The following is a 24,834-nucleotide window of genomic DNA, read 5'->3' as shown; positions in this document are numbered from 1 at the left end:
ATTAACCTGCTTCTCTGTTATCTCCCAATACAAATCTTTAATCTAGTAACTGAGACTAGTATAACGCCCAGGAGGTTTATGCAATTGTTCATTCTGTACTCTACTGTTATGAAAAAGAGACAGAAAACAAGTTAGCAAGCCAATATGAGTGATTTATTTTAAAAAAGCAGCTTGCAAAGTGCATCAGAGTTGTTACTGATTCAACCCAGTTTCTTACAACTTCTACATCTACAATGATAATTGACACTGATAATGGTGACCATGAAGCACTGCACAATCTTGAAATGTCTTCTGAATCATAAAATACTAGAAATGGAAGAGACCTCACGGCAGGACCAACCACCATCTAGATCATCCATTATAGATGCCTATCTAACCTGCTCTTAAATATCTCCAGTGATGGAGATTCCATAACTTCCTAGGCAATTTATTCCGGTGTTTAACCACCCTGACAGTTAGGAAGTTTTTCCTAATGTCCAACCTAAACCTCCTTTACTGCAATTTAAGCCCATTGGTTCTTGTCCTATCGTCAGTGGTCAAGGAGAAAAATTTTAATCACTCCTCCTTGTAACACTCATTTAGGTATTTGAAAAATGCTATCATGTCCCCTCTTATTCTTCTCTTTTCCAAACTAAACTAACCCAGTTCCTTCAGTCTTCTCTCCTAGGTCATGTTTGCTAGACCTTGAATCATTTTTGTTGCTCTTCTCTGGACCAGGGATGTTAAATTGCAGGTCATCAGCTAATTGAGTAGTTGATGGAAATTCCCCCAACTACTCAATTAGTTGATAAGAGGGGAACTTCAGAGCCAAAGTGGGGTTAGCTCCTGGTGGCTCTTAATACATTTAAAAGGCAGAGGCATAGCTGGGGGACAGGTCATGAGCTGGGACAGCTGATTCCTGGCTCACTCCTGGTCCCCCTCACTGCACCTCTGCTTTTTAAATGTATTAAGAGCCTTGCAGCAGATCCTCCACTATGCCTCTGCCTCTTCTGTCCCCCCAGAGACAGTGCTGGGAGAACCGGCTTTTAAGCCAGTTCCCCCCAAGCACTGGCTCCTTCTCCCCCACTGCTGCCTCTCTCAGAGAGCGGCAGCAAGAGGGGGGGAAGCAACTAGTTGATATGCTTATCGGGTAGTCGACTAGTCACTTACATCCCTACTCTGAACCCTCTCTAATTTCTCCACATCTTTCTTGAAATGTGGTGCCCAGAACTGGACACAGTACTCCAATTGAGGCCTCATTAGCACAGAGTAGAGCGGAATTACTTCTCATGTCTTGCTCACAACAGTTGTGTTAATCGAAAGATTAAATTATGTTCAGTACAGTTTTACTGATCTGGCTGTCTGCTACCTGCAGCCCATGGTGATGATGGAGTGCCATAAGAAAACCTAATGTGTAGAACACTTTACCTGTATACATCAAAGTGCTTCAAGAAACCAACGCTTCTGCAGTGCAGTACTACTATTGGATTGGTGAGTACCTGTATACTATTTTTTTGAAAATTGGTATTCCGTTGGTAAGCATTACTCTTAGTTAACTGGTCTACTTAATTAATTATCACCCTCTCATTTTCCCAACATGCCACCTGAAGCTTTTATTGTGATCTGGACCCCCTGTAAGGCTTTTGACACAGTCCCACCTCTCATAAGCAAACTACAAAAATATTGTCTAGATCAGGGGTGGGCAAGATCCATCCAGTAGGCTGGAGACAGCCCACCAACTCACTGGATCTGACCTGCAGACTGCCTACCTGGCCCTGGGGCTGCCCAATTTGGCCTGCGGGCCTCCCTGCTGGGACTCTCAGGCACAGAGTAGTCAGCTGCTTCAGAGCAGTTCCACACTGCTTTAAGCAGCTGGTTTCTCCCTGTGGCTCTCTGCTCCGGGCACTGGGGACGAGGAAGACTTCACAGAAACCAGCCAATGGGAGCGGAGAGATTTTGCTGGGGCACGGGCAGCATGCAAAGCCCCCCCCCCTCCAGTGCCAAGATCAGAGAGTAACAGGGAGCAGCCAACCATTTGGGGCAGCCTAGCACTGTGGCAGGCAGGGAGCCTGCCTCAAGGTTCTGTAGGACTACTGGCTGGGAACTGCATAGCTAAGTGCCTCCCAGCAACAGCTTGCCTTTAGCTCACCAGCCCCTCTGACCTCCCAACTCCCTGCCACCACTGTCTTCTGTCCCAAGTCACCAGCAAAACCCTCTGCACCCTCCCTCCTCTCCTTCCCCAGGTCACAACTCCCTCCCAGACCTTCCTATAACCTCTCCAAGGCCAGAATCCTCTCCTACAGCCATGCCCCCTCTCCCAGATCTTGTACCTCCTTCATAAGCAAGTGTAACCCTTAATCAATTACCAAAATCTTGAAGGCCCCCCCATCAAAAATTATTGCCCACTCTCAATCTAGATGAAGCTATATAATGTGGGTGCATAACTGAAAAAGCACACTCATAGTAATTATAAATTGTTTCTTGTTAAAATTAGAGGACACATCAAATGGGATTCCATGGGGGTCTTTCATTAACTATTTGGAAGATGGAATGGCAAGCACACATCTAAAGCCTGTGGATGGCAAGCTAGAAAGGGTTGCAAGCAATCAGGAGGACCAGATTATAATTAAATATTCTTGATAAACCGGAGAATACTGAAGTGAATTTTGTTGATTTTTTGATCAAAAATGCAAAATAGTGAATTTAGGAAAGAAAAATGTTTAAATACAAAATAGGAAATAACTAGATAGGCAGCAGTACTGCAGAAAAGACTGGATTACAGTGGGTCTGAAGTTGAATATCAGTGCAATGCTCCTGTGAAAAAGGCAAATGCTATTCTGTGAGGTATTAAAAGGAAAGTTGCACTTAAGAGATGAGAAGTAATTCTTCTGATGTACTCACCACTGATGAGGCCTCAAATGGAATACAATATCCAGTTTGGGGCACTACACTTTAAGAGAGATGTGAACAAACTGACAGAGTCCAGAGGAGAGCTACAGAAATAGGAAGAGGTTTAGAAAACATGACCAATGAGAAAAATGTGAAAAAACTGGCATGTTTAGTCTAGAAAAAAAAAGGTGGAGGGGGAACATGATAATAGTCTTCAATTATTCAAACTATTATTATAAAGAGACTGGTGATCAATTGTTCTCCAGGTCCACTGAGGGTAAAACAAGAAGTAATCACTTCAGTTTACAGTAATGGAGTTTTAGATTAGATACTAGTAAAAACTTTCTAACTAAGATATTACTAAGCACTAGAACAGGTTACCGAGAGAGTTCATAGATTCCCATATTTGGAGATTTTCAGTAACATATTAGAGAAACACCTGTCCAGGATAGTTTAGGTATACTTAATCCAGCCACAGAGGATTAGATAACCTCTTGAGATCTTCTCCAACTTTATATTTCTACATACTGCAGAATGAGTATTATTACACTTACATACTCCTTTGCATTATCAACCAATTTACAAGTCCCAAGAATAGTCACAACAGCAAAACATAAACAAAACTTTTGTTTTATGATGCTATGAGGCAGAAATTCAAGATTCCCTTTCCTAGGCCAATGGGAAAATGGTGAACTATAGAAGGTCACAATCTTGATCCCTGGAAACAAGGTTACTTTCATTTGTACAGTTAACTTGCTCTAAGGCCTTCCATATTATGGGACACACTTCTCCTTGACATTCTACTCAGTTGATTATTGTGGCAGTGTCCTTCAACTATTCTTTTAACTGTTCTGTGTCTCTTTCTTGTACCAGAGTCTGTCCTTGGGTCTTCTCCTCTTCAATCAATCAGCTCTCTCAGATCTAACTACAATTTTTACGTTGATCAACTCAGCAATCTTGTTCACCATACTGTACATATTTTGACACCAATAAAGCCCCAGAATTATTCTTATCTTCATTAGCTTTCATGACAGCTTTCTTTCTGACCAATATTGTCAGAACCTTATCTTACAAATTACTCAGTTTGATAGACCGAGCAATCAACTCGCATTGAACTGCTACAATATGCAAGATTAGGAATTAAAATGAGGCTTTATAGTAGTTTTACTTTAAACTTTTAGCATAGAGAATTTGCTCTTGTGATTAGTCAAGAAATCCACATCACATCAGTAAATTGGTTTAATTCCATTACCCCTGGAAAACCACCACAAAACCTATTTCAGAGTGTAACCTTTGAAATCATTATGAATCACCTCATCTAGACAGTTGAAATTGTGGAATTGCTTAGCTATCCAATCTAAATCTAGCTGCAAAATTATAAAACGAAGTTCCTAGTATTCTTATCACTTCAGAGGCCAATACCGAGGTCTGGTATATCATTAACCACATAGCAAAAAGCTACATTGAAATAATTCATTGTCTTAATGGAAATTTTTTTTCTGACTTTGCAAATGAAAATACACACATGTTGTCTATAAGCTTCCAGCTTTTATAAAACACTATTTATTGTCCCTCAAAACACCTATTAACTTCTGTTCCATGTTGATCAAAGAAGGCTCAATCCAGCTCCTATTGAGGTCAGCAGGTATTTTATCTAGTCCTAAGTTTTGATGTTCTCTTTAAAATGAAGAATGTGTACAATGACAAGGATTTTTATGTTTAAAACAATGCAATGTAATATGAAGATGGTAGGAAAAATAGCATCTTCTCACCTGGGTGATTCAGGAGGGTGTCAAGTTCTTCTTTGGCCACAACCATTCTTAACTTATCACTGCTATCAATGACAAAAATAATGGCTTGGCCTTCTCTGCATAATATAGAAAAGAGGCAAATGTGTAAGCTCTTTCAGAAACATTGACCAACAAAAGCCTTTCAAAAGAAAACACAAATACACAGAGTAACTTACTTCTCTCCCACGCAGAGCTGTCTAAATCTTTCTACAGGGGAGATTTTACTATAAATCTTTGAGTCTAGGTCAGTTTCCAAAGTCTAGCCATTTGGCTAACAATATAATTTTTCTGCTGTAAGAAAGTTGTCACTTTCACAGCTCATAATGTTTGTTGTACAAAGATCTTTCAGGAAAGCTCAGTTCCTGTGCTGAAACACATAAAGTGGCAATGGTGGGTGTTGACACAACTAGGCCACACAGGGTATGTCTACACAGCAAAGTTATTTCAAAATAACAGCCGTTATTTCCGTCTACACAGCCAAACCACTATTTCCCCCTCATCTTTACACTACAGCCCAATCTGGCAATTCTTGATCATTACTACTGCCTTTGAAGAGAGTGAGAAATTTGACTAGGTCCACATTTATTAGGTATACTGCATTAAAAAAGCAATAAAAAATAAATTGTAAGCAAAAGCTTAATATTTGCTGTGAATGCTCCAGCCTTTGTAAAACTACTAAAATAAATGGTTAACCACAGGTTTGTATAGTAATACTAGAGTGAAGTTACAATTCTAGCATATATTTACTTACAAAGAAATAAGATTTTCATATGTCACAAAAAACAAACAGCAACAGGAACAACAATATTCAAGTGTCAAGGTACAATATGCATCATTAAATCAGATTCTAAGGTGTTTATATACTCTTGAAAGGTGTGGTGAAAGCCAGATTTGAAAAAAAATGCAAGGATCAAGTACTTGGAAGTACCCACTTATGGGTCGAGATCAGACCTATAGATTAACTTTGAAAATACAGAAAAATGGCTATCTTTACTAGTTTATTATATAACTTTTCTGTATGCTACTTTTAAACTGGAATTAAATCACATATAAAAATGAAAACACTGCACTGGATAGGAAGGATATTGATATTAGAGTGCTCTGTACTGTCAATTTTACTGACAAGAAACTACAGTCTTAAAAAACTGTGGACATGGTAGAAATGGAAATTAACCAGTGGTGTGCACACTGAATTTCTGCCTCATAGTATTGTTGTATTAAAAACTGGCATTAATGTGATTCTTCTATCACACGCTTCGATTGGAATTTCCACAACAGCTTTAATTTGGCACTGATGTTTTGAACCTACTACCTGTAGACTTCTTTGAAAATCCCAGACATCACACACATTTACAACACACCCATCTACCTGCCAATTCTTAAAATGACCAGTTCATTTTTTGTAGGAAAAGCCTTCTATGTTAATCCCCAATTTAAGAAGAAAAATAAAATATTACACAAGGTCTATCACAGAAAAACACAAAATTCAAGTATTCAAAAGGGAGAATTCAAGTTACTTTTTGTTTTACTCAGTATTGGCCTTCATATTCATATAAATGATAGCAACTGACAGTAGTTTAAGGGCTAGATGTCACTAAAAATTAATTTCAAGTTTTATTATCAGAAAGAATTAAATGGAAAAATATCAAGACAGGGTATGCTAAAAGAACAACAGCACAATTGTATTAAGTACATTGGATTTTTGCTATGACATATAGGATAAAAAGTATAAAATTTGTTTGTACCCTGATAATTATATAGTTGCCTAATTTCTTTGGAACTATGTATTACAATTGTCTACAAAAAATATAGCAGGAAATCAGCATTTTACGTTCATCCATGCCTCACAAAGTAGATATGAATATCAGGAAAATTGTAGAAGTGGGTTTTGCCCACGGAAGCTCTTGATTTTTATGTATATAAGATATATATAAAATCTTATGACTGAGCTTTATACACATACTCTTTCATAAGCTGACTTTTTTGGAAAAAAGTCCCACTATGAAGAACGGGGGTTGGCTTATGATGGTGTTCTTCCCAAGCCATGGGAAACAACGCAGGCTGAAGGAAACAGCGCAGGCTGAGGGACGCGCTGGATGCAGGCACGGAGCCTCTCAGCTTCCATGGCTAGGAGCTGAGAGGCTCTGTGCCTGCAGCTACCATTAGGATCACAGCAGCAGGTGGGCAGGGCAGACTGTATGTCTCAGCTACATGCAGCCAAAGTAGAAGACCAAAGGGCTGGGTCCCAGCCAATGGGAGCCATGGGAATAGTGAACAGCAGCCAATGAAAGCTGAGAGGTTCTATGCCTGCAGCATCCCTCAGCCCGCGCTGATGAGCTGGGACTAGAAGTCTATACTTGGCTTATAAACAGGTCAGTGACTTTTCACTGTTTTTCACCTTATAGACGTATGTATATACATATGTCTATAACAGGGGTTCCCAAACTTTTTGACACGGGGACCAGTAAATCCATTCACAAACTTTTTGAGGACCAGTAATGTTCATTTGCATATTTGTATATTCATTAATCAAATGATGAATATTCAAATAAGTTGTTTTTGGTCCTCCCAAATCTCCCAGTGCCAGCTTTAGCAAAGCTTTTGATATGGTCACCCACAATATTCTTGCCAGCAAGTTAAGGAATACGGATTGGATAAATGGGCTGTAAGACAGACAGAAAGCTGGTTAGACCAGAGTTTCCCAAACTTTTTACTTTAATTGGAACCCTTTTTTTCAGTTCTGCTTTTTGCAGCCCAAAAATATAAACACATGAAAAACAAACTGAGAAAATACAGGCAGTCCCCGAGTTACGCGGATCTGACTTATGTCGGATCCGCAGTTACGAACGGGGCCCGTCTCCCTGGTCTCCAGCAGACCAGGGAGAGGAAGCAAAGCAGCAGAGCACGCGGGCAGCGGACAGCCCAGACGCGTCTGGGCTGTCCGCTGCCCGCGTGCTCCGCGGCTTTGCTCTGCTTTGCTTCCCGTCTCCCTGGTCTCCCTGCCCCGGGCTTCCTGGAATCAGCTGCTGATCAGTTTCAGCAGCAGCTGACTTGGGGATGCCTGGGGTTCTTATGTTGAATCTGTATGTAAGTCAGAACTGGTGTCCAGATTCAGCCGCTGTTGAAACTGATCAGTTTCAGCAGCGGCTGAATCTGGACGCCAGTTCCGACTTACATACAGATTCAACTTAAGAACAAACCTACAGTCCCTATCTTGTATGTAACCCGGGGACTGCATGTACCAGACATATAACATGTCTGGTATTTTCTCAGTAGGTAAGTTATATTATTAATAGATGTATCAGTTTGTAGCTTCGAACTGCCTGGCTGGTAAATGTGCTCAGGCTGCATGAGTGTGTCTACCAGCCAGATAGTTCGCAACTACTCAAGGGGTGTGTGTGGGGGGGGAAGGGGACAGTAGAATCCCTGGGCCGGACTAACTCGTGCTTTGTGTGTGGCGGGAGAGGGGGGAATGGGGTCGGGTCAGTCCCATTCCCTACAGGCCGATTCATTCCTCCCCCCTGCTCCCCTTGCTGCACCTCTGGCCAGCCCCACTTCCCCCAACCCCCTCCCGGGCAGCCAGTTCTCCCCCGCTTCTCCTCCCAATCTCCCTTGGCCAGCCCCACTGCCTGCGTCCAGCCCTCCTTCCAGCGGCCGCTTCTCCCACCCCACCCACATTTTCTCCGGCCAGCTCCCTGCCCCCAACCTCACATCCCCCGGCAGCCCTGCTTCCACCAGCCCCCCAATCTCCCCAGCTTGCCCTGATTCCCCTGTCCAGTTCTGCTTCCGGTGGCCAGCTCTCCCCTCCTCCTCACCCCAGAATCCCCTGGCACCTGCACCTTTCCTTAGCCCAGCACCCTCCTGTGCCTCCCTTTGCTCTCTTTTTCCCTAATACCCACCCCCTCACCAGTCTCTGCCCCATTCCCCTCCTGCCCCTCTGTGCCCTCACACACGATTTGCTCCATCCTGACTTTCCTCATGCCCACCCCTTCTTTCAAACCTTCTCCCAGCACCTCCCCCTCCAGCCCCCAGTGCCCTTCCCCTCTCCTCCTCTCTCAGGGTCACCCTGTCCCCTCTCCCACTGACACCTCCCCTCCTACCCTTTCCCTCATGGTCTGAACTTGGCCCCCTGGCATTTGTCTCTCTCTCCTGCACCCCTGTCCCTTGGTGCCTTTCCCTCCCCCGACCAAGCCCCTTCTCCTTCCACCCCTTCCCCCCCCTCTCCCTCCTCTCCTCTCCTCTCCTCGCCTCCGCCGCCGCATGAGCCAGTTCCCTACCTTCTCCTTCCACATTGCGGGGCCAGAGTCCGCACTCAGGCCCCAGAGGCCAAACCCGGAACCAGCCAGGCCCCGCAATGTGCTTCCCGCGGGTTTCAAAACCCCAGGCCGTGACGTCACGTCATGCCCAGGCGTCCTCCCCGCCCACATGCAACACCGCACATAGGCGGCAGGCGGCAAGGAGGGGCTGCGCGCGGCAGGAACCGGGGCCAAGGGGAACGCTCTGGAGGTGGAGAGGGGTGGGGGGTTGTCCGGGGCCCGCAGCCCGCTCCAGGCACAGCTGGGGAGAGACCGAATGGGTCGAATCGGCCTAAGGGCCGGCAGCCACCAGGCACGCTGAGGCCTGGCATTTTTTTTCCATCGTTTGGGAAACACTGGTCTATAAGGTGCTACAGGACTTTTTTAAAGAAAAATGATAAGAAATCCAACCTCTATTTCAGTGATTCCCCAACCTTTAAGTGTTTAAATCTTTACTTTTCTATGCTGCTCTCAGAGTACTAATACAATCCCCATATACAGTAAAACTCCAATTGTCTGGCATCCAGTGGTCCAGTACTCCTGATAGTCCAGCACCAACTGGAACCCGGACGTGCTCCAGCCAGCCGCACAATTGGAGCTGCTCTGCCCCCAGCTTCTGCAAATCCGCCGCTGGTCAGTTTTAGCAGCGGTAGACTTGGGAAGCCCTGTGGCAGAGCACCCCAGCTACTCTGCCCCCAGCTTCCCCAAGTCCGCTGCTGCTGAAACTGACCAGTGGCTGACTCGGGGAAGCCGGGGGCAGAGCAGCTGAAGTGCTGCCGGGTTGGTCCCGCAGCGCCGCTCAGGTGAGGGGCGGCACTACAGGACCAACCCGGCAGCACCCCAGCTGCTCTGCCCCCGGCTTCTCCAAGTCAGCCACTGCTGAAACCGACCAGTGGCTGACTTGGGGAAGCTGGGGGCAGAGCAGCTGGGGTTCTTCCGGGTTGGTCCCGCAGTGCCGCCTTCTCCCAGGCTGCACAGTTCCCCGCCAACCCTCCCACCCCATAGCCCACTTCCGGTACTCTGGCATATCTGATAATCTGGCACCCCCTGGGTCCTAAAGGTGCTGGATTATCGGAAGTTTACTGTATATATGTTTGCTATAACTTCATAAGTCGCCTTATTTTTTGACTCCTCATGCTCTTTGTATCCCATATTTTATTGTTCTAAGCAAAGTGTGTTTTGAATAATTCATACTAACAAACCAGTATAAACCTGCATCAAGTATTAGCGTTTAATTTAAAACACACAGCTGGATCTACCACAAGCTTGATATATCAATTCAAGAATACTTAACGAGCTACCATAATCATTATAAAGCACTGGATAACTCCAAGTCAATTAGTTTAGAAGTAGGATGTTGCTTAAAGCTTTGTTGGAGAACAATATTCTTAGTAACATCAGTAGCATAAAATCCACATTCCTTCATGACTCAGCTAAGCTGCTTATAAAGCCATCATTATGAATTTTAGGACTAATAATAATGAAAGAGGCTGGTAAAACCACACTTTTGAATTTTCATATATTACAAAAACCAGATGGGGTCAGTGTAATCATCTAGTAAAACCTCTATATAACAAAGGCAATAGGCCTTCCATGAATTAATTTCTGTTTGGACTAGAGCATGCTTTCTAGAAAAACATCTTAATTTAAAGCTTTTCTGGCTATGGAGAATCCACCAAACTCATTGTTGTGCTGAGGGTTAAATACCCTCACTTAAAAAAAAACTTGTTCCTTATTTCCAATCTTAATTTGTCTAGCATGAACAAGCAGCTCTTGTAACTTGTATACCTTTGTCTAGATTAATTTTTTTTTACTATTAACAGCAACTTTTTTTTTAAACTTACTTGTAGTAATGTTCCCATAAGTTTCTGTATCTGCCTTGGCCTGACATATCAAACACTGTAAAAGACAAACTGCAAAGGAAGAAAGAGTGAGGTAAAGATCCAACAGAACAAAAAGTTTCCTCATTTCCTTTAACACTTTTAAATGTACAATCAAATTTAAACACAGCATATTAAAAAAAATCAGATATGACACCAGCTCTCAGCCTTCCTACCCATTTTTGTGGTACTACAATAATAATTACCCATAAAAAAAAATTTCTCTTCCCCTTCCTGCTCTGTGGAAAGACCACACAAACAGCCAAGGAAACTAACTGACTACATAAATAGTATCAAATAGAAAAATAAATAACCTTAAAAAATAGAGGGTGAAGTGTGTTTTCTGTAAGTCAACCATAGTAGCCTTTGGTACAATAATAGGCAAATGAAATTCAGATGGATGTGATTTTAAAATTTGATAGCATGCTTTTAATATGCACATGTGGCTTTCACTGGCTTCAGTGGGCAGAACTATCCTTCATTAAAATCCTTATAATGTAGTATTTAAATTTGTGGTTTTCACAAGCAGATAAATAGATAAATGGTCTAACGTAGCTTCAACATTTAACCCAAACACAAAGCACTAGGGATGTTAAAACAGTTACGTGTTTAACCATTTTAACTCCAGCCCTGCCACAGCCGCCAGCCTCACACAGCTGGCTACTGCCAGAGGTCACCAGCAAGGGCTGGTTAACCATTAAGCATGCCAATAACCTCCTGCTTACTGGTAAACCCTTTTAACATCCACACTATGCACAATCATAAATCCATTTATGAAAGAGTTACAAAACAAATTTTTGATTAACTTGTGAATCCATATAAATGAAAATAAGCAAAATATGGGCAAAGCTGGCCTCCTGAAATTATTCTGTATTTGTATTAGATATTTTCTACAGAGGGAAATGACTCAGATCCCTAAAGACCTAAAAAAAGTACTAGGTCTGTAACTCCTGTGTCCACCATCCTCTCCACAGTAGAATACACTAAGTGGAGCTGGGCCCTGCTGCTGCAAGCCCCACATAAGGCCAGCACCACAGGAAACAGCAGAAGAGGGAAATCTGCTCACCTTTTACTCCTTGAAAACAGAAATGAAGATTTTTTTTAAAAGCTGAAAGACCTGTGAGGGAGATGGTACTTAGCATTTTGTCACAGCACATCTGAGTTATATAAAATACAGGACTATGTAGCACTTTAAAGACTAACAAGATGGTTTATTAGATGATGAGCTTTCGTGGGCCAGACCCACTTCCTCAGATCTGAGGAAGTGGGTCTGGCCCACGAAAGCTCATCATCTAATAAACCATCTTGTTAGTCTTTAAAGTGCTACATAGTCCTGTTTTTTGTTTCAGCTACACCAGACTAACACGGCTACATTTCCATCACTGAGTTATATAGTGACCTTCTTACGTACGGGCAGAGAGAAAGGGAACACTAGAATTGTCAGGTGTGGCCAGAAAGGCCACAAATACAGTTACAAGGCCTTTGGAGGCCAATTATTTTTTAAAAAATAGCAGCAGCTGAACATCCACACTCATGCTATTTAGAAATAATTTCTAAAAAAGCATTATTCCTCATGATAAGCGGGAGTTATTACTTCAAAATAATGGGCTTGGTAGTGTGGACGCTCCACTTGTTATTTTGAAATAACTCCCTAGTGTAGACTAGGACTTAGCAAGTCAGACGAATCTTTAATGAGCTGAAACAAACTTTTTAAACACTCTGGTTGTGTATGAAAATGTGACTGCTATTCTCCCCTGCTAACCAATTTAATAAGCAAATAAAGGATCGCAAAACAGAAAGAGGGGAGGACAGTATACATCATAGCACCCTGTGATGCTGTGATTTGTAGGTGATATAAGGTGACCCAAAAACAATTAATTGATCAAGAACTCTGAATGCAATAGCTAGGTCTTATACAAATTTTATTCCCATCAGTCCTAGTCATCCTAGTTCAGGGCTGGGCAAAATACAGCCTGCGGGCTGAATCCGGCCTGCCAAGACACCAGATCCAGCCCGCAGACCACCCTGCCAGGACCCTCAGGCACACAGCTGCGCGGTTTAAAGCGCAGTCCGTGCAGCTCTCTGCTCTGCAGGAAGGGGGCAGATTCATGGGATCTCCCTGCCCCCAGCCCAATCTTCAGCACCTATTAGCCAGAAACAACCAGCCTACAGTAGCGGAGAGATTGGCTACGAGGAGTAACCATAGTTCAAATTAGAAAGCCTAATTCGAACTACCTACTCTGTGCCGCGTGTAGCCGCGGGCACGGAGTCCGAACTACCGGGGATTTAAAAATGGCGGCGCCCGGCAAGATGCAAATGAAGCCTGGGATATTTAAATCCCGGGCTTCATTTGCAACTTCGATTGACTACATTAACCACCCTAGTTCGAACTAGGGTGGTAGTGTAGACATACCCTCCCAGACACTGTATCTCCTCCTACACCCCTCAGGCCAGAATCTTTTCCTGCACCCACACATATTCTCAGATCCTGCACCCCAATCCCCTGCCCCAAGTCATCACCCACACCCTCTGCAGTCTGCACCCCCTTCTCCCAGGTCACAACTGCCTCCCAGCCTTTGCACCACCTCCTAGTGCCCCTTCCCAAGGCCAGAATCCTCTCCTGCACCCATATCCCCTCCCTAACCCTACATCCCAATCCCCTGATCCAGGTCACCCCCCCTTCACTCAGAGGGTACATCTAGACTACATGCCTCTAGTGACAGAGGCATGTAGATTAGGCTACCCGGCATAGAAAAATGAAGCGGCGATTTAAATAATCGCCGCTTCATTTAAATGTACATGGCTGCTGCGCTAAGCTGATCAGCTATTTGTCGGCTCAGCGCGGTAGTCTGGATGCTCTGCAGTCGACATCAAAGGCATTTGTCGACCTCCCAGGTAAACCTCATCCCAGGAGGCATACCTGGGAGGTCGACAAATGCCTTTGATGTCGACCGCGGAGCGTCCAGACAACAGTGCTGAGCTGACAAACAGCTGATCGGCTCAGCGCGGCAGCTATTTAAATTTAAATGAAGTGGCGATTATTTAAATCACTGCTTCATTTTCCTATGCCGGGTAGCCTAATCTACATGCCTCTGTCGCCAGAGGCATGTAGTCTAGATGTACCCAAACTCCCTCTCAGACCTCACATCATCTCCTGCACCCCAGACCTTTATCCCATGCGCCCTTCTGTGCCCAACCTCTATCCTAGACCTCATAGCCCTTGTCCATTTTCCAAAATCTTGGAGTGCCCCCCCCGCCAAAAATTACTGCCCACTCCTGTCCTAGTTCAAGCAAGAAACTCATTAATTTTTTGCAAGTCTCCTAATGAGTAGGGCACATTAGTTTGAAGACTGGCTACACATTTTTTCAAAGTATTGTCAAGGTACATTAAATGTTTCATAATTCTCTCATAGTATTTTCATTTTTTTAGACACACAAGTGAGGTGTGTTGAGGCAATTGCCCTTTTACCCAGGTTTCTTGAAACTGATCATTTCCCCTCTCTTTTCCTGACTTTAATCAATGCAGCTTTCATATTGCTAAGGCTACAGCCTCCATTTTCTAGTTAATGAGCTAAGAATGAGATCTCTTCAGAGTATCTCAGTGATACTTCTTAACCTATTACAGGTTACATTTCAGTGATCTGAGACATGTCTAAAGATTACACACACTGAATTGGTAGAATTCCAGCCCTATCAATTCTATAAGTGAGGCCAGGACTCAAGAAACTTAAGACTCTCATGTGAAACTGAAAAACGTTAGCCTCTTTGTGATATAGCAACATGCGTGACTCAAATGACACCTTATTATATCAGCATAGATCAGTGTTTCTCAACCAGTGGTACAAGTACCCTTAGGGGTACACGAGAGAAGTCTGGGGGGGTACATCAACACAACTAAAATTTGGAGAAAACTGAATTTTTGTTTTAAGTTTTACAGTGTTTTATTATTTTTATACTTTTTACATCCAAAAATTTCATCGCCCGCCGGCTATGATTAAGTCGTTTAAACAAATGTATTGCAATGGTGGAAAAAATTGTGTGTGTCTGAAAACTGTAGGTACTGGGGGTACTTTTTTTTTTTAAAGGGGTACTTTATAAAGAAAGGTTGAGAAACACTGGCATAGATCATCATGTTTACATTGATTACATCACACTGAAAGATAAAAAGAGATGAATTTCATGTACACAAAAGTGATGTTACCTGGATGTCTTGAATTTTTCTATACTGAATCCTATTGTTGGAACTATGTCTTGAGTTTGAGCCTTAAAAAAAAAGAGAGAGAAAATTAATATTTTACAACAAACACATTGTAAATTAGAAACAGCTCCTGAAATAAGATCTTATTTCTAAACTATTAATATACCATAACATTTTGATGCAATATATAGTCTTCAGGAAACATTTTAGAAACAGAAGATCTCTGGATAGACATGACAGGTACTTAATGGACTTTCCCAGAATTTCCACTTTCTCAAGATCCAAGTTTTGGATTTTCTAGCAAAAAAATGGAGACTCTGTATTACCTTTGGGTTAAGGCTTGGAAGTGAAGATGTTTTAGCCTTAATATTGAATTCCCTTGCTTTTTTAAACAAACTTTCAGTTATAGTTTAGGTACAGGGCTAAGTGACATACTATCAGAGCTAAGTGATAGCTTTTTGAATTGAAGAATTACCAATGAGGTTACAATATGAAGAATCCAAGTATTTTTACCCTCTGGAGGTCACAATTTCAACCCAAAGTATATTATATAGGCAGTCCCCGAGTTACGCGGATCCGACTTATGTCGGATCCGCAGTTACGAACAGGGCTTTTCTCGCCCCGGAGGACGGGAGCGGCGGGCCGCCCAGATGCACCGCGGTCCGCCGCCCCCATTCTCTGGGGCGAGAAAAGCTGCTCCCCGTCTCCCTGGTGTGCAGGGAGATGGGGAGCAAAGCCTTGGAGCACGCCCACAGCGGGACAGCCCGGGCGGGCTTGAGCTGTCCCTCTGTGGGCGTGCTCTGCGGCTTTGCTCCCTGTCTCCCGACCAGCAGACCAGGGAGATGGGGAGCAAAGCCTCGGAGCATGCCCTCAGTGGGACAGCCACGGCGCGCCTGGACTGTCCCGCTGCTCGCGTGCTCTGCGGCTTTGCTCCGCGTCTCCCAGGTCAGCAGACCAGGGAGATGGAGCAAAACCCCGTCTCCCTGGTCTGCTGGGGGGGGGGGGTGCAGCTAGTGCCCTCCCCCCCCCCCAGCAGACCAGGCTTTTCTTGCCTACCCCTGGGGTAGAGCAGCTGGGGGCTGCCAGGTTGGTCCGTTTCAGCAGCGGCTGAATCAGGACGCCTGGGGCAGAGCAGCTGGGGTGCTGCTGGGTTGCTCCAGTAGCGCCGAGAAGCCGCGCTACTGGAGCAACCCAGCAGCACCCCAGCTGCTCTGCCCCAGGAGTCCCCAAGTCAGCCGCTGCTGAAACTGACCAGCGCTGACTACAGGAAGCCCGACGCAGAGTTGCTCTGCCCCAGGCTTCCTGGAATCAGCCGCTGATCAGTTTCAGCAGCAGCTGACTTGGGGATGCCTGGGGTTCTTAAGTTGAATCTGTATGTAAGTCAGAACTGGCGTCCAGATTCAGCCGCTGTTGAAACTGATCAGTTTCAGCAGCGGCTGAATTTGGACGCCAGTTCCGACTTACATACAGATTCAACTTAAGAACAAACCTACAGTCCCTATCTTGTACGTAACCCGGGGACTGCCTGTACCTCAACACTTTTAAAACATAAAGAGACAATATATTACCCTAATATTCCTTATCACAAGCTACAGCAGTAACCTATTTATGTTGGGAATAGCGATGTGAATGGTTAACCGGTTAGCCTGACCCTTAACGGGTGAGGCGCTATGGTTAACCAGTGGTGGCTGAAGCCCATTGCAGGCACGGGGCACTCCAGCCCATCCGAAGCAACCCGCATATGTGGCAGGCCCAGCCCAGTGCACCGTGGGCAGGGGTATGCTGCACCCTACACCCACCCCTCATTTAACGAGTTAACCATTTAAACAAAGTTTAACCAGTTCACTAGTTAAATGGGATTTACATTTCTAATTGGGAAGCAGTAGCTTGAATGTTTAGGTCAGTAGTCTCCAACCTTTTCAACCATAAGATCACTTTTTCAATTTAAGTGCAATGTAAGATCTACCTCAAACCCAAATACCCTTGCCCCACTTCCTTCATGCCCCTTCTATGAGGCCCCACCCCTGCTCCACCCCCTCTCAGAGGCCTCTCCTTGCTCACTTCATCCCCCTTCCTCTCCGAACCTCACTCATTTTCACCAGGCTGGTAGGGAGTTGGGATGCAGGCTTTGGTCTTGGGCCAAAGGGTTCTGAATGTGGGAGGGGCTCTGGGCTTAGCCCAGGGTGGTGGATTGGGGTCTAGGAGAGGGTTCAGGGTGCAAGCTCTATGAAGGAATTTGAGTGCAGGGGAACTCATGTCTGGGACAGGAGGTAAGATGCAGGAGGGGGTTCAGGAAGCAGGCTCTGGCTGGGCACGACTTAACTGAGCCAGCTTCCGGGGGGTGAAGTAGTGGGGTTAAGGCAGGCTTACTCCTGCCCTGGCCCTGTACCACTCCTGAAAGCAGCTGGCATGTACAGCAATGGCTCATTGGCACCATGTGCTGCCCCTCATCTACAGGCACTAATGCCACAGCTTCTATTAGCCACAGCTCTCCACTATTGATCAACGGGAGTTGCAGGCAAGGACAGCATGTGGAGACCCCTGCTTTCCCTTTCATGGGGGCTGCAGGAACATGCCAGCCACTTCTAGGAGCAACAGTTCCCATAGGGACGATTCCAGCCATGACAGGTTAGGCATTTTAGAACTCACTACTCAAAGAATTAAATTTAAGCATAAGAGAGAAATGAGTGGAGGGAGGGACACACTGACATCAGTGCCCCTGTTTTCTCCCTCCTACACCCTGCACAGCAAGCAGGAGGCTCCCAGGGGAGCAGTTCCAAGGCAGCGGCAGGAGCAGCACGACAGTGGGTGGAGAGCCAACTGAAGTGCCAGTGCTTGATAGCTTCCTGGCCAAACCAGTCAGGATTACCCGTCAGAGGCTCCATGATCTACCAGTAGATCCCAATCTACTGGTTGGTGACCACTGGTTTGGGTTATTACCCTATTTGTTATCTACCAGTGCACTTCAAAGATAGTACTATGTTTACCTAAGGATGAAATGTCGGAACAAAACAGAACACCGCAGCACAACAAGCCTGGTTACCAGTGCAACTTCTCTGGAAAAGTGGCCCAATGTCAAAATCTTTATGAAAAATCAATAAAATTGAAAAGAATCTAGCTATTTGAGAAAAATAAGGGCTCTAAAGCCTTATTTATAAATAAGATGTTTACAAGAAACTGGTTTTCTCCCATATATACACTAAAACTGGCTTAGTTTATTAATCTTTGAAATCATTATGAAAAAAATTATTTTCACCACCATCAGAAGTAGTTGCCACTAGTTCCCATCAATAAGATGTCATAACTCTGCACTGAACAACAAAGGTTCCACTTTCCTTCAAGGATATCTTATACTAGAAATTAGTTAAGAAATTCAAAGTAGTTATCTGTAACTAGCTGAGAACAAAATTGTAGCTGGCAGGGAAAAGTGGGAGGTTTTTTTTTTTAAAATGCCTCTGTCAAGCTCTTTTGCAAGGTGACTGTTCTGCCTAAAATACAATCATTGGCTTTGTACTTTGATGATTAGCTGACAGTTCAAAGCAATTTGTCAGATAAACTAATTCATTTATCAGAGTTAGTAATTTTTAGAGACTCTGATCTAATGAAGTTTGTTACATTTTTATCAGAAGGTAATGTTACTGCATATTTCATTTTACAATACGTTCACAAATAACTACCAAAATGTGGTCGATGAATTAAACACAAAGAGACCGTTTCTATTTGCTTGACTCACATAATTATCTATATTATCTATTTTAGGGGGTTTTATTGTGCCCACTGCCATATACTAGTACTAACTTAAAGACTTGACCCATGCTCTGGATACTGCACTATAATACTACAGATATTATAATAAAGTTTCAAAGTCATCACTTTTGAGAACAAAGCCATAAAAATAAAATAGTAGTTGCAACAGCTAGCATCTATGCATTGCTAAAAAGTAATGTTATAGATATCTAATTTACATGTATAGACCTAATTACATTTTAACAGAAACAAAATTACTGAAGCAAAAAAACATTGGGCTCACTAACTTTATAAATTGCAACTCGATAGGACTTCTTTTTATTAAAAAAATCTCCTCTTTTAAGATTATCTTCAACTAAATATATAATAGGATGTTAACAAATGACTACATTTAACAACAGTTAAGGTTACATCAGGCTACGTGTAACCCACCAGAATACTTGAATGCAAGGAAATAAAAAGCTAGGGAAGTCTCCAGATTTCAGTGCCACAAGTCATTATATAAGGCATTCAGTCTTATTGCCAAATCAGAACAAAGAGCAATATATGCACACATTACAAAAGATGTTGATGGTGAATTCATACTCTCTTTTTAATCAATGGCTTAGTATACCTGAGGGTCACAATCCATTAATTTGGAAAAGTATCAATGATGAATTCTTCATAAAAGTTTTGCATTCTCACTATTAATTTCCTGAAGTCTCAGTTGGGTAGTTGTGTTAGCCTGTAATTTTAAGAACAATGAGTAGTCCTGTGGCACCTTAGAGACCAACAGAAATATATATAGTATCATGAGCTTTTGAGGGTAAAACCATTTGATGAAATGAGTTTTGCCCACAAAAGCTCATGATACTATACATATTGTTGTTAGACTATTATTGATTTAAAAATGGTGCGACATAACTAGGAAATTAATAACAATGAGTAGTCCTGTGGCACCTTAAAGACTAAGACAAATATTATGGCTGTAATATGGCTGTAAACAAGTGCTAGCTGCTGTAAAACTGTATTTGTCCCAACCATTAGAACTTCAAACTATAATATTTATTCAAAATAAAAACAGTTTTCACATCCATCATAAACCCTTTCTAATCCTATGATTTGAGAAGATAGTAGGCATATTAATAGGTGGTGGTGGCTGTTTTAAAAATATGTATATACTCACACATATAAAGCCAGGTTTACAAATAGTCTGAAGCTTTCTTACACACATTATATTGTCCTAAACTTATAAACAGATTTCCACCTTTTTCCTCCACAATTATGTCTAGGATAATAGAATCTAAAATAGTGTACACAATCATCTACTTTGCAGTAGCATTTCATAACAGTAGTGAACTAGGAGGCTACTTACATTTGAAGGTTTAAGTTTATTAATGATAGTTGTTTTGCCACTATTGTCCAACCCAAGGCACAAAACATGAACTTCCTTTTTCTTCAGACCAAGCCACCCAGCTAGTTTATCAAACAATCCCATGATTCTGATTTAATGCAGAGAACACCTGCAGTTCAGAAGAATAGAAAAGGAAATTGCTATTTAAAATGGTTACAGGTACAGCACAGTAGGTATACATGTGGGCCAGAAGTCCTAAGGCTTTCAAGAGGACAATACAAATAAGACCCCCTCCCAAGCTGTGTCACAGCAGGTTTGGTTAATACAGAGAGTAAACAGAGCATAAGCTGATTATTGGGAAGAAGCCTAACACAAAAGTAGATTGGCTGCTTATAACCCTGGTCTACATAGCACAATGTCCTTGTAGTATTGCTAGCCAATGAATCATTAGTCAAACATTCTAGTGATGCAAATGCCAACAAGACTGTAGAACTTCATCATCATTAACTAAACTTTACCAACGAGAATTATATATTAAACTATCAGAAATCCAGCCAGTTATCACAAATTACCAGTGATGTTAAAATACGTTTGTGTAAACGTATAACCGCTGAATTATTAATGTTTACATGCAGGGGAACAGGCAGCTTTTAAGCCAGCTCCCTGCAAGCCCAGAAGCAGCAGCATGGGGAACAGGTAGCTCAACAGGAGCTGCTACATGTGGGGAGTGTACCAGAGGCAGCATTGAGGAGGTGGGGGGAGAGGCGGCAACAGCTCTAGGAGATAGCAGGGAGGCGGGATGGGAGGCAGTGAGAGGGGGCAGGTGACTTTGTGATAGCCGGCTTAAAGCTGGCTTTGCAAACTGGCTCCCAGGCTTATCGGTTAACTGAGTTCACAGGTACGCATTGACATCCCTACAATTTACATTATAAAAATCTTCACATTGTCATTTTGCAAAGTAACATTTCCTTTTCACACACCCACTTGAAGGTTATTGAAAACAGAATTATATATGCAGTACGGTTAACTGAAATTAGTTACTTATGTTGATATTAAAAACTATACATCAGAAAATAATTCACTATAACCAGAAACTGATTAAGACAGATTAGTCAGAGATGTAGCCATATAACCTAACACACAACTACTTGTCAGAGAGAAGCCAAATTGTTACTCAGGTCAAGAAACTGTCTCACTAAGGTTGCTCAGCAGCAGGTGGACTAAAAAGGGCTTATGTTGTGAATTATTTTACAGCATCTGCCTGGACATACTACATATTAGGGATGTGAATGACTAGTCAACAGGCTAGTCAACTAGTCGCTTCCCCTCCCCCACCTTGCTGCCTCTATCAAAAAGAGGCAACAAGTGTGGAGGAGGGCAGAGAGAGGCAGAGGTACTTCAAAGTGGCAGCACTGCATGGAGCTGGGGCCAGCTCTGGGCTCCACGTGGCACTGCCACTTTAAACCCCATGCTCAGCCCGGGCCAGCTGGGGTGGCCCCAGACTGTTCATGGCATCTCAAAGCAGCAACACCGCACGAAGCCCGGGATCAGCTGGGGACTCCCCCACTGACCCTGGGCTCTGTACAGCGCTGCCACTTTGAAACACCACGTAGAGCCTGAGGCTAGGCTCCCCGTGGTGTTTCAAAGTGGCAGCGCTGCATGGAGCCCAGGGTCAGGGGTGGAGTCCCTAGCTGATCCCAAGCTTCATGAGGCATTTTCTCCTTTGAAGTGTAGCAACAGCCCTAGGGCTGTTGCTACACTTCAAAGGTAGAGGCACCCTATCAACTAATCAAATAGTTGATGCAAAATGCATTGACTATTCAATTAGTCTATTACTTGAAATTTAAGAACCGGCAGTCTATGAAAGCTACAATCAGAAATAATTTCAACAGATGATAATTGACAGTGAACGTCTGTGGCACATGCTAATAAAACATGTATAATCACAAAAGAATTTTCAGAGAAAAAATCCCCTCTATATAGAGAGCAAAACTATATACAACTCAGTTCCAGACTTGGTTGGTGTATTTAGATTACCAAAAAACATCCTGGAGGTTGGGAGGAGGTAAGGAAAGCTGATAAAGAATATTCAGTCTCAGTAGCTCCACAACCCCTTACAATATGATAACCGATATCAGACATTTAAAAAGAAAATTACGGTGAAGAACACATGGCAAAAGTAGAGGTAGTAGAAAGACTACATAGAACAGGTTTATAATTTCTATGGCTGAAACACTCTGCATTGGGAATTCTACTGATCTACTGTGTAGCTATATGTTCAGCAACATTAATCTTGAGTAAGTTTTCATTGAAGTAGTTTAACTTATTTGCTACCAATAGTATTTCTTGTACAAATATGTGTTTTCCAATGAACTATAAGAACTAGTTAATTTTCATTTTTCTTCTGGATTCCATTTGGTACAATAAAAGCTTTTTACATTCCTGGTTACAGATGTAAAGCTTATACATTGTCAAATGAACCTGACAAGAATCTTCTTCTCCAAAACATGTCATTCTGTCACTTGCACAAGAGATTTATTTATATTAACAAAGAGCAGCCAAAGAGGAAAGATACTTTCTGTTGTCTATTCTATAGTACAGTATGACAAACCTGTAAGCCCTTCTCCCCCTTTAGCTGTCTTGGTCACTTGTGATAGTTTGATGATTAAAAAAAAGTCACTCCAAAGTTGACAGAAGGAGCAAAGAATCCTATAAAAGGTACACACTTCTCTCAAGAGCTGATGTTTTCTAAAACTGACAAGATCACCTGAAATAGCGATTATAATATAACACAGAAGTTATACTGTAAATATATTTATTTTAAGATTATGAAAAGTGAAGTTTTCACATCAGCATTACCTCACCCACATTATGCATACCGGGCATATTTAATGCTGAAATCTTAATATGAATATTAATCAAAACACATATTTTACAAGAAAATACAGGAACAGAACATTGGCAGCACTGCAGGGGACCAGCTCCCCACACAGACCGGTTCTTGCCTCCTGCCCCGCGCTGCTGTCTCTAATACAGAGGCAACAGTGCGGGGCGGCAGCAGCATCTTCCCATGATGGACCAGACTCCCCAGGCCCATCGCAGACAGAGGCTGCAACAGCATCCCTCTTGCTCCTCCCTCCCCCCACCATACTGCTGCCTCTTCTACAAAGGCAGCAGTGCAGGAGGCACGCAGCTCTATGAAGCTGGTGCTTTGGGGGGGGGGATTTTAGGATTCCCCCCAAGCATCAGCTCCCACCTGGTCTTTATTAGAGGCAATAGCATGGGGGCAAAGGGACAGGCAGCTTTGTGGGATAAAGCCGGCTTCCGACAGGCACCAGCTCTCACCTCCCTCACCCTTGCTGTCACTAATACAGAGGCAGCAAAGAGGCAGTGTGTGTAGTAGCTAGAATTAATGGTTAAGTCCAGGCTCATCAATTAATTGCTTACTCAACTATATGCTAACATCCCTAATGCCTTGTGACACACACACTCCTTTTTCCTGCCTCATTCAGTGTACAGAGAATGAATGAGGATTGTGTAGTAAAGGAGACTAATGTCTATAAGACCCCGTCTCGTTTATTGCAGAAGTTGAAGGTGTATACTGAATAAGACAGAAGATTATCATTACAGGAAGTGAAACAATAGCATCTTGGTTAAGTCAGTTTAATGCTGTTCTGGAGAAGTATATTAGGACACCTGCCAGAGTTACTATATGATGCTGGGAAAATTCCTGAAACCATACTTCACATGGGCAATAATTGTGTGTTCATCATATTCAGGGTATTCAACTTGGAACCCAGTGGTCTTTGCTTAATAGCTGAGCAAACCCAGCTGTAACTGATGTCAGTGGATGAGATAAATAGATAGATATAGGATAGAACCTAATACACTGGGGGAAAAATGAGTGATGGGCACAGGGATGTTAACTAGTGATTAATTTACTAGTTGAGTAGTTGATGGAATTTACATTGACTAGTTGATAGGCACTTCCACCTTCAAAATATACAAGAGCCCCAGCAGGATTCAGGAAGCAGGCTTTAGCTGGGCACCATTTAAGTGAGATGGCCTCTGGGTGGTGGAGCAGTGTAGTTAAGGCAGGCTTACTCCTGCTCTGGTCCTGCACCACTCCTGAAAGCAGCTGGCATGTACAGCAATGTCTCCATGGTGCCATGTGCTGCCCCTCATCTACAGGCACTAAGCCCACAGCTTCTACTGGCCACAGTTCCCCATTACAGGCGGGTTACGTACAAGATAGGGACTGTAGGTTTGTTCTTAAGTTGAATCTGTATGTAAGTCGGAACTGGCTTCCAGATTCAGCCGCTGCTGAAACTGACCGCCAGTTCTGACTTACATACAGATTCAACTTAAGAACCCCAAGCTTCCCCAAGTCAGCTGCTGCTGAAACTGATCAGCGCTGATTCCAGGAAGCCTGGGGCAGAGCAACTCTGCCTCGGGCTTCCTGTAGTCAGAGCTGGTCAGTTTCAGCAGCAGCTGACTTGGGGACGCCTGGGGCAGAGCAGCTGGGGTGCTGCTGGGTTGCTCCAGTAGCACCGCTCCTTGCTCCTTGGCACTACTGGACCAACCCAGCAGCACCCCAGCTGCTCTGCCCCAGGTGTCCTGATTCAGCCACTGCTGAAACTGACCAGCAGCGGCTGAATCAGGACCTGGGGCAGAGCAGCTGGGGTGCTGCCGGGTTGGTCCAGTAGTGCCCAGAGCGGTGCTG

General features: G+C 43.5%; 1 protein-coding gene across 4 annotated transcripts in view; it reads right to left on the bottom strand.

The window, feature by feature from the left end:
• The window catches only part of ARL6 (ARF like GTPase 6), a 40,986-nt gene that overhangs the window by 14,463 nt on the left and 1,689 nt on the right, over nucleotides 1–24,834 (bottom strand). For all 4 annotated transcript variants that reach the window (XM_075908962.2, XM_075908966.2, XM_075908954.2 and 1 more), the window contains exons 2-5: nucleotides 20,133–20,280; nucleotides 15,035–15,096; nucleotides 10,798–10,866; nucleotides 4,641–4,735 (exon numbers count right to left, since the gene is read on the bottom strand). In XM_075908962.2, coding sequence (XP_075765077.1) covers nucleotides 4,641–4,735; nucleotides 10,798–10,866; nucleotides 15,035–15,096; nucleotides 20,133–20,255 — 349 coding nt within the window. In that variant the 5' untranslated portion in view covers nucleotides 20,256–20,280. The remainder of the gene's footprint in view (nucleotides 1–4,640; nucleotides 4,736–10,797; nucleotides 10,867–15,034; nucleotides 15,097–20,132; nucleotides 20,281–24,834) is intronic.

This window comes from Pelodiscus sinensis, chromosome 1 (assembly GCF_052426305.1).
Source record: "Pelodiscus sinensis isolate ZL-2025 chromosome 1, ASM5242630v1, whole genome shotgun sequence".
Taxonomy (NCBI): Eukaryota; Metazoa; Chordata; order Testudines; family Trionychidae; genus Pelodiscus; species Pelodiscus sinensis.
This window is presented reverse-complemented; position numbering and strand designations above follow the sequence as displayed.